The sequence below is a fragment of the Hylaeus volcanicus genome, chromosome 4 (assembly GCF_026283585.1).
Source record: "Hylaeus volcanicus isolate JK05 chromosome 4, UHH_iyHylVolc1.0_haploid, whole genome shotgun sequence".
Lineage (NCBI taxonomy): Eukaryota > Metazoa > Arthropoda > Insecta > Hymenoptera > Colletidae > Hylaeus > Hylaeus volcanicus.
Window position 1 is genome coordinate 11,599,164 of NC_071979.1, and position 11,437 is coordinate 11,610,600.

Here is an 11,437-nt window from a genome sequence, read left to right on the forward strand (position 1 = left end):
TACTACTACTACTACTACTACTACTACTACTACTACTACTACTACTACTACTACTACTATTACTATTACTATTACTACTACTACTCTTCTATATATCTATTATGATTTGTATTGAATGTTGGATGCCATTATATTTTTCTCTATGAGTCTAACAACTTTTTTCTACATTCTTTTGTTTAATTTATATTATTTGTCGTGGTCATACGCGAGGAAAGTCTATTTGCAAACGAGAAAGGACCGTGACTGGGCCAGGAATCGCGATTGGGAGAGCTAGAATTACGATTGTCAATCGTGTACGATTTTTTTTCTCAACGCTCGGGAGTGAACTGCGACGAATCACGTCGAATCCTGTCTAAGAGGCGCCTGCTCGAGTCGAGGCTTGTTATCTTCCCCGCCTGGTACGAGGCGAATAGTTGGAAGGAGTGGTGGGGATAACCACACGCCTCTTAGACAGGATCGAGCCGTGGTTAGCCGTTCGATACGTAACTCACGTGTCCGTCGATAGACTTTTCTCAGCTTGGGGAACTTTTGAGATGGTCCTTGAACAATGAAATCTTTGCTATCTTTAATTGGCCATGACGATAGGTAATTAGCTGTATTATCATCGTACTTGAGCCCTGTATTTACTACTGAGTGGATATTACCTGTTGCCAGAAATTTAATTTTCTGTTTTTCTGTTTTCTGTTATCTTGTCCTGTCCATCGACATTGCCCCTGGGCTGGGCAAACAGGATTTCGAGGTACTAACCAATTAAATCATTGTTTGTTATTATGAACTCAGTATATTAATTATATAATCAATGTTGGCCGTGTTCCGGAAATGCTTATTTATTTCACCATTACTTTTAGCCGTATATATATTACTTAACCATATATATATATACTATATATATTCTACTATATACCACACTCTTAACAGTGCATTTAAATTAACTGATCTGCTCTGTCTACCTTACTGTTTTCCTACCATCGATCGGTGTTAGTTGTGACCACGTGTATGTATAAAAAATATATATATGAACGTGCGTGTTTGTATTATATATATATTTTTATATATGTACATTATATGTTCCCTTATGATTACGTCGTAAAGCTGACTCAGGTACCAGTAATCTATATAATACGCGGAACAGTGTCTGCTGCATTTGACGAACAGTCCGACAAAATATATTGTCTTAGATGAGAGTATTTGTAAGTAGTGTTTAGTGCAACTTGTAGAGCAATGTTTCGGTGCACTCAATGCAACTATATCTTTTACCATAGCCTTCTGTCATATTCGTACACTAACTATGATAACCGTACACAATTTTCATTCTCCTCGTGTCTCATCACAGCTTTCCACATTACTTACACCGAGTGTTAGAGATTAGATCACTCTTTACGCGCGTCTATCTATCGATCACTGTTCGGTTCAACTGCTGGTACTGGAGGTGGCAAAGTAACCAAGACAACAAATACAGAAAGAAACGACCGATGAAGAGCCTCTGTACATGGTGCATTGTTTACGGTACTTTGTTATCAATCACAGTTACAGTGGTGTCTCTGAAGCGAGCTTCTCGAATAGCGTTGCTTGTTAAATATTAATTAATAATTTATTATGATTTAATAAAATAATTAAATAATAATATCTTATTATAAATTAAAATAATTAATTAATAATTTATAATAAGAAACAATTTCTTTTAAAGTAAAAATATAAGCAATAAGGAGTTTACCTTGCTTCTGTTATGTATCATAGTTAATCGAAGTTAATTAAGAAGTATTCTATTAAACTTACACCCGCTTTTGAGTAAAGTCAGGGGATTGATCGATATCTTTCCTTAGTTGGAAATATAACAAAGCTATTTCTCGAATAAAACTAAAACTAAAAGGTGGGATAAAGTTTTTCGAACCAAGCCTTTGTTTTTGAGACAAACGCCTTCGAAGATCGCAAAGTGCGCGCGCAACGGCGCGCTTGGGAAACCAAGATGGCGCCCTTCGCTGCGCGCGCACCCAACTCTGTTCAAAGTCGTTTTTCTCGACAAGGGTGCGTCTTACGAAAAAGTTTATTCTACAGTTTCGTTTTGCTTTTTCACAAAGAATCGTTCTTTTATTAAGTTAATTTTTTTTCTAAATTAATCCAGAAACTATCGCTACCCTCTTAACTTTTTGATCCGTAAATTCGTGTTTTCGATCGCAATTCGATTTCAGCAGCTCGTTTCGGCATCCATCTACCACGAACTGTTTCTAAACGCGCGAAGACTTCCAGAGTACCTAACGATCTCTAATAGAGAATTTTCGAATACGCGCGCAAAACCGGGTGACAGACATAACGAGCCACGAGCATCGTCGAAACGTTCAAAAGAAAAATATTCACCGTATCTCGACGTGAACATTTCGTCGTGGCTCGAACATGAAACCGGGGTACCTCTTCTCAGTTTCTCACCGAGAACGACGACGGAGATGAATGTTTATGTTCGTCTCTAACGAAATTTGAATGCACTGCATGAATGAGTAGATCTCGATATATATGTATAATAGAAAGAAGTCGCCCGCTTTTGCAAACCCATCTATATAAGAACACTCTCACATTGCCAGTTATGTAGTAGAGCAATGGTTTCGTGCTATATAGTGATGTCTTTTATGAATGAAACACCACCACCCCACCCCCCGCCCCCCTACGACTTGGAAACTCGAAAGAGCCCCATTTACGACTCGTACACTCTGTATAGCAGTGTTTTGCAAACGAGTAATGTCGAATTAAGGCCGGTTTGAGCTAACAACGGACGGTCAGGGTCATGCTCTCGCTTTTGGAACCTCAATATATAGAAGTTATAGTACACATATAGTATAACAAAACCTTAATGGATTTTTTCAGAATGGGCCCTGGTTTTCGAGATATTTTGATTTAAAGTTTGTTACGGATCGAGCAATTCACTTCTGTGAAACAGTAATTGAGGAGTGATCAGTGAGTGAAGCGGTTGAGTACAAGCTTGTCACGCCGCTGGTCGGAGTTCGAATCCTCGTAGTTGTGGTGTATATCTTTTTTTCGTCTTTTTCAATTGTTTATATTAATTTTTTATCGTAGAATAACATTTCTGATACTCCATTTATTTTCACATATATATAAAACATATATCTATATATATATATCTATTATGTTTTATATATATGCATTTTTATTACATTCGTCGATAAGGATCAGAATATATTATGTTATAAATACACGTTTCAGAATAATATGCGCAAAAATATATTTTTTTTTTTTGTTTATATGTCGCATATTTTTTTGCGTGCATTATTCTGAAACGCGTATTTATAACATATTATATATTCTGATCTTTATCGACGAATGTAAAAAATATCCGACATATACATACACAAAAAAAAAGATAAATAACGTATCAGAAATGTTATTTTACGATTAAAAATTAATAAACAATGGAAAAAGACGAACAAAAAATATACCACAACTACGAGGATTCGAATCCCGTCCAGCGGCTTCACAAGCTTGTACTCAACCGTTTCATCCACCAAAATCACTCTTCGAATACGGCTCCACAGAAGTGAATTACTAGTTGCGTATCAAACTTTAAATCAAAATATCTCAAAAACCAGGGCCCATTCTGAAAAAACTCATTAGGGTTTTGTTATACTACATATGTACTACAACTTCTATATATTGTGGTTCCAAAAGCGAGAGCATGACCGTCCCTAAGAAAGGTGCAACGACTCGAATGGCAATTCGACGACTCGGTCGAAATGCTTTGTAAATCTGGGCTTGAAGTTCGCAGGCACAAAAAAATGGAGATTTTCCAATTATTTACATCTGACACTAAAAAAAGTCTCGACAAAAAGATCTGCATATTAATTCCATTATATTTCATATCTCCCCACGAATCCGTTTGAAAAACACTGTTCTATAGCATGACACCGCTGTACACGATGTATCGATTCTCTCTCTACCATCGAGTATGTATACGATCTCCCGCGGCCACTGGGAACCTCGAATCGAATTCACGACTCTGCGCATCATCGAAGAATTGGGGGACACGCCAGGTCCCGCGTCATTTTTTCTGTTCACGTCGAACGATGCGAACGCACATTATTAGCAGATTTACCGACGCTGAGCAATCGATTGACATTTACATTTGATGAGTTTAGGCCATCTCCAGAGTTGCCTGCCTGCCGCCACTTTTATTGCTGCCGATTAATTAAATGGTCGCCGCTGTGGTATCTCGCTTGAGGAGTAACGTTTTTGATTAAACGCTTTTTTGCGTATGTATATATATACATAGCGTGTATGTATATATATATATATTTGTATGCATTATATAATACCTGCACAGGCGGCGAAAACAGATTAGACCTACGCGATATGCAAGTGCACCCGCATTTTTTAATCGCTTGATACGCTTTTATCAATTCCGTGTGCTGATGACTTGACTTTAATTAGCCGGAGAAAATGATGCATGGTGTACGCGCCTTCCCAAGCGGAGCGGGGCAAAACCATAGATTCTACGTCCTAGAATATGATCACTTGAAGTTTGCTGTTATTGTTTGCGCTGCTTACACATCTTTCGAATTGTAAATATTCAAACGATAGCGTTTATCTCGATTCTTTGAAAAATATTCAAAAGATATTCTTTGTTTCTTTCCCTCCTTTAGCAAATATTCAAACAAATAAAGTTACAAATAAAGGAAACAAATAAAGAAGACAAGCAATATCGACAAACTTCAAGTAATTGTAGTCTAGAGTTTTGCCCAATTCTGTTACCAGGGACTTTGCATTGCCGCTTCGGGCCTTATTATTCCCCCATTAATAATCCTGCATGCTCTTTGGTAACTGTACGGCACGCATGAGTCCAGCTGGCGAGTAACGTAATCGACCAACTTATCATTGAAGTCTATTATGGTCCTGGAAGAGACTTTTCAATGTTTTCGAGTCGTGCGAGCTGTAACGTTGCCATCGGATCCACGTGCATGAATTTTAAGACGATTGACTTCGGTCAGCCGTAGACTTTCTGACACTTATGTTTAGAGAAAAGTGCGGTCACGAAGACGGAAAAGATTGCACCGCGATTAATAGAATTGTCACGTGTATCGCACGTAGAGATGGTGTTGACAGAGAATGTACAGGGTGACCCAAAAATGTTGGAGGTCCTTGAAAGGGCTGGTTCGGGAGGTGATTTGAAACAACTTTTTCCTTAGCGAAAATGTTGTCCGAGGCTTCGTTGAGGAGATATTAACGGAAAACCCCGAACCAATCAGAGCGCCAAGATGCTGGTGGAGCGTAGTCTACGTGATAGGCGGCCGCGCTCATACGCTACCGCGACCGCTCCGACGGTATATTCGCATTCTGATTGGTCACCGTTTATTTCTTTATATCTCCTCAACGAAGCCTCGGACAACATTTTCGCTAAGGGAAAAGTTGTTTCAAATCACCTCCAGAACCACTCCTTTCAAGGTGTTACAAAATTTTTGAGACATCCTGTATAAGATAACTATACAGGGTGATCCACGCAATTGTTTCAATTCATAACTCCATTATTATTGCATTTACGAAAAAATGCCAAAGGAGAAAGATAAATGGTTCGAGAACCAAGCACTACATCTGTAGGCCTTCAAATTTTTTTTTTATATGCAACAGTGCATATGCAATTAACAATTGCATCATTTCTTTAAATAGAAATGCATATTTTTTTTTACACAGATCGATTCTTCTGTACATTCTACGTAAAAAATGATTAGGGTACCATAGCAAAAAAATGATTAGATCTCGAGATATTTTCAAAAAATATCTTTATTGAAGAAGATGCTCAAACGCTTCTCCATTACATTCTAAACATCTCTGATAACATTTTTTGTTTTTGTTTAAATTATCTGCACCACACAACACAAAAGTGTCGTACATATCTTGTTTCTCACTGTTAGTAAAATACATTTTTTTGAATTTAGTGAAATACAGTTACACTTTTTCATATTCTTAGTTTTCGTACTCGAGTTACGACACGTGAATTGCTACCGAACGATGAAATACTTACTCGTAGAAATCAGTTTCTGTTATGATAACAATGTCGAAAAGGTTTTCACGTTTACAAGCGTGTTTACCTTACTAGTCATGAAGCGTTTGAGCATCTTTTTCAGTACAGACATTTTTTGAATATATCTCGAGAACTAATAATTTTTTTGCCATGGTATCCTAATAATTTTTTACGTAAAATAAACAGAAGAATCGATTTGTGTAAAAAAAAATATGCCTTTCTATTTAAAGAAATGATGCAATTGTTAATTGCACATGCACTGCTGCATCTAAAAAAAAATTTGAAGGCCTACAGATGTAGTGCTCTTCAAGCCATTTATCTTTCTCCTTTGGCATTTTTTCGTAAATGCAATAATAACAGAGTTATGACTTGAAACAATTGTGTGGACTACCCTGTATATGTATGTACGTATACGGGGTGTCCCAAAAATGTTGTAACAGCTTGAAAGGGGTGATTCGGGAGGTGATTTGAAACAACTTTTTTCTTAGCGAAAATGTTGCCCGAGGCTTCGTTGAGGAGATATTAACGGAAAACACTGACCAATCAGAGCGCGAGTATGCCGGTGGAGTGTCCGAGGTAGCGTATGAGCGCAGCCTACGCCTACTGCGGGCGCTCCACCGGCATCCTCGCGCTTTGAATATCTCCTTAACGAAGCCTCGGACAACATTTTCGCTAAGAAAAAAGTTGTTTCAAATCACCTCTCGAAACACTTCTTTCAAGGAGTTACGACATTTTTGGAACACCCTGTATATCGAGATCATGGTGTCGATTAATATCGGTTTTTATCAAAGTTACTGCCGGTGAAATCTGTGTCGGTCATTTCCATGGGACCCCTTTTTTAATATTGCCACTTACAGGCAAGCCTATGTCTCCCACACTCTATCGATAACATCTCTATGGTATCGCACCGTCAGCTTTTCTCTCGATATGTGTAAAACTGAAACCAAGGAGCTGAAACGAGACGAATACCAACCTTCATTGTGTCGTAAAAAAAAAAAAAAAAATTATGGCAATTCATTCAATAGAATGAATCAATCATAGTAGAAATCAAATTTGTGGAACAATGAGCTTTGGTACGAGTGACGAAGAATTCTCTCTGAAATTCCCAAAACGCCAGAAACTCGCAAACATTATTAAACGTCGTCCAAAACGTTCTTTGAAAAATCATAAAGTTTTCCAAAATTGAATTCGTTTGCTATTGAAGTATTGAAATATTAATTAAATATCGCTTCCAAACAATGGGGTTTTCAGAGTAATTTCTTTGGGCATGTCTCGCTTTCAAATAAGGTGCACTGTGATGCGTATTAACGGATACGATAGTACGTGAGATCTTCCGAGACTCAGAGCTTGATCCCACGATCGATGCGAGCATTACGATCGAACAAAATTTCACGCCTTTTCTGTGGGCACACACGGTTCACGTTCTCCGGGCCATAAAAAGGCCATAGAGGATAATCACGAAGTGTGCATGTACGAGTAGATCCCACGACCCTGTCTTCTTTAACCCCCACTAATGCCAAACGATCGTGTTATTTGCAGTTTTTTGTAAGACTCGATCATATCCGCAAGTGCTTTACTCAGAAGGATGGGATCTTTGTATTGGAAGAATTCAGTGAGTAATAACCCCTACGTTTGTCTATACAACAGAGTTAGAGTGTTTTTCAGAGTGTTTTCGAGAGAGTCGGTTGCATGATGTAAACAAAGTACGGTACTACAGCGGATCATTTCCTAATATTATCCTTCTTACATTTCAGATCCTAAAACTAGACAAGTAATTCAACGTAAATATAAGTCTCAAATGGTGAGTACATCATCGAACGAGTCTGGTAGCCTAGAATGTTAATCGATGTTATTATACAAGGTGTCCCAGAATTGGTCTAAAAACCGAAAATGGGGGGTAGCTGAGATGATTCCGAACCACAATTTTCTTTGCGAAAATGTCGGATGGTGCCTGGTTTCTTAATTATTAACGAAAAACCAGCAACCAATCACAGGGCCCGAGTAGCGCACTCTCACCTGACTACGCCGCGATCCACAGTGGTCCCGATGGCCGAAAACCTGGCCAAAATGCAATTTTTCAAGTTTCGAACACACTTTTTTCAATATTGTGCGTGTGTTGTATACATATAAGTGCATTAAATGCCGTTTGAAATTTAAAAAAATAGTAATCGGTTATTGATATACAGAGGTTGAAAGTTGACGAAATTTCATGCTCCTTGATATCGTGAAAAGTGGCGCATGTTTATTGTGTCACATAAAGTTTATCCTCAATAGATTCATGTATAAATCATTTTACCATAAAAGTAGATGTTATAAACATAAACTTTCCACGAGAATAAAGTAAAATATCTTTGGATTCACTATAGTAATTTCCTTGTCAATATGGTATAAAGTTTAGTTATCTTTCGATGAATCGGAAGGAAAACAAAGATGATAGTCACCGAGTGACACGCTCTGCCAAGTTTCTTGATATAAAGTAACATATCAAGTATGATATCCAATTGAGAAAACTTGCGCAAATTTGCGCCATTTTATGTTATTTAAATTTAAAGTCCATGCTTACAAGGAAAGGACGACTGTTTACGCAGCATTAAAACAAACCTTATTATCCTTAATTTTAATTTAACATTAATTTATCATTGTTATTTCTGCCAATGTATTCTAACTATGTTGCCCTATAAACCTAGAAATCCTATTTTATAAAAAATTCATAATAATTTAATATTTTTAATGTGCATGTCGACCATATTGGATCTGCCATTTTGAATTTTGCAATTCTGATACTAGATTCGTAATTTGCGGCCCAAGTAACTCTTAAATACCAAGTTCCATGAAAATCTAATAACATTGTAACATACACGTCGGCCATATTGGATCCGCCATTTTGAATTTTGCAATTCTGATACCAGATTCGTACCTTGCGCCCCAAATAACCATAAAATACCAAGTTTCATGAAAATGTAACAACTTTTTAATATACGTGTCGGCCATATTGGATCCGCCATTTTGAATTTTGCAATTCTGATACCAGATTCGTAATTTGCGGCCCAAATAACCATACCAAATACCAAGTTTCACAAAGATCCGAAAACTCTATCTAATTTTGGCCAGATTTTTGGCCATCCGGACCACTGCGCGCCGCGACCTAGCGTCAGTGATGCCAACCGAGACGCATTTTTTCGCGCATGCGCGGCCAGAATGACCGTTAACAGTGCCGTATCCACGGTAACAAGAGGAGTGCTATGGCTATTGTTGTGGCTATGACCGCGAAATCATGAATACATTTGTTCTTATTATTCATATATTTTCTATACTTTTATATTGTCTTTATATATTACCTTATCTTTATCCTTAAATCATGATTATATTGAGTTGTCCAGAAAGTTCGTGCCAATTTTTAAGAAAAATTCCAAGACACATTTCAATTTTGATATACATTTATTAAATTACATAGGTACAATTTTGTTCCACAGCCTTTCCACCTTTTTAGAGATGTATTCGTCTTATATATTTTCAAACTTTCCGATATATTCAGACCAGTAACACCTACCAAAAATCGGCATGGACTTTCCAGACAAACCAATATTTGTAAAATTATGAGGGGTAATTAAGACACCCCTTTTTAGTCGCGCTGATACTTGATTGATGCTATGTTCGCCGCGCATGCCCGAGAAAACGCGTCCCGGTTGGCACCACTGCCTAGCGTAGCTAGCCAATCCTGGCTCGAGCCTATGCTCTCGCGGCTGAGGGCGCGTTACTCGGACGCTGTGATTGGTCGGAGCTTTTTCGTTAATAATTCAAAAACCAAGTATCACACATTTTTGCAAAGAAAATTGTTGTTTACAATCGTCTCAGCTACCCTCCATTTCTTGTTCTTATACTAATTCTGGGATACCCTGTATAGGCCCATTCCAGACCTATTTGAATACCTTTTCTTAATATTTTTACTAAACATTTTACTGAAGTTTGAATTTTTATTTCAATATTGTAGTTCAATTTAGTCGATTTGTCGATTAATTTTCATATGGCAATTTTTAATCTGACCTTTTGCGCTTCAAAAAGTGTTCAATTCAGGCTGCGATGGGTCTCATCCTGTGTGTTTTATTCTGTTCGAGTAACTTTCTTTTGTTATTTGTGTTTGAAATTGCCCGTTGTAATCTAACTGTTATTTTGTAAATTGATTTGATTAAGTTATCATAATTATTAAACATGTAAGTGATAGTTTGATTTGTGTGCTGTGTAACAGGCCAATGAACTGTGCCACTGCATGCACAGGGTATTCTCCGTTGCCTTTACGTTATCTGAACTCTCATCTGAGGTTCAAGCCAACTCCGAAAACGACAATGCATGAAGGTTTAGTTATGATTTATTTGTTTTGCAACCTTTAACATAAGTTTTGTTTATCATGATTACCGCTTTTCTTTGCATCTGTGCGTTATATGTGGGAGAATCCAAGAGAGGATCGCAAAACCAGACTTAATATTAAATATGATTAGTTGTATCTACACATTAACACTTTATCTACCGGGCTATTTAGAAACAGTCTTTAATTCAAAAAAGAATCTTCTACAGTACCATATACCAATCTAGGCTGGCAATAATTCCTCCATACTGTTACTAGGTACATTGAAAGCCAAGTCTGTTTCCAAAAACTGAGTATTGTAAAAATAAATTCGCAAAGCTAAATACTGGAATTAAAAAGCCTATAAATAGGCTCCCGGTAAATAAAGTGTTAATTAGACATTTCTTGTCTACTTTCGCCACTTCTGTAGCTCTGCGATCCCTCTTTAGATCACCCTGTACAAGTAACCAATAATTTAGATGTACATTTTCTTATCCATTCACTATCTAGCTTTCAAATGCACCGTCCTATTAAGTATCGTAATATTTATCGAATTTTCTCTACAAAATGGTGATAGTAACCCTATGTCCCAATTGACTGTCGCGCGGCGACAAAATCGCTCGTAGCTGAGGCGCCGCAAGAGTGGGGGCAAGGTGTAGGTTCTATTCACGCTAACTTCTCAAGATGCTTTTCTCGATTACATTTAATACAGTCCATCAATCGGTTGAACAAGAATAGATCATCTTCTTTTTTTCTTTACTTCTCTCCTTCTTCTATCCTTTGAATTCACTCAATTCAATTCAGTAGATTTAACTTTTGAGTATATAGACATGGAGAAGGATTGTCAGCACCGAAAGTGTGTCCATAGTCTGTGTGAGAGAGAAAGGTATAGAATGATATTTGTCCTCTCTGTGGATGATTCAAATACAGTATGAATGCCATGTTATAGATACATTGGCGGGCTGTGTTTCGTAAAGAGTATATATACAGGGTGTCCCAAAAGTCGGGGAGGAGCCGGAAATGGGGGGTAGCTGAGACGATTCTGAACAACAATTTCCTTTGCAAAAATGTCG

General features: G+C 37.5%; 1 protein-coding gene across 1 annotated transcript in view; it reads left to right on the forward strand.

The window, feature by feature from the left end:
• LOC128875193 (MAP kinase-activating death domain protein-like) overlaps positions 1-11,437 on the forward strand; it is a 102,563-nt gene that overhangs the window by 72,633 nt on the left and 18,493 nt on the right. Inside the window, exons 29-31 of the mRNA XM_054120581.1 lie at positions 731-739; positions 7,562-7,634; positions 7,777-7,823. Coding sequence (XP_053976556.1) covers positions 731-739; positions 7,562-7,634; positions 7,777-7,823 — 129 coding nt within the window. The remainder of the gene's footprint in view (positions 1-730; positions 740-7,561; positions 7,635-7,776; positions 7,824-11,437) is intronic.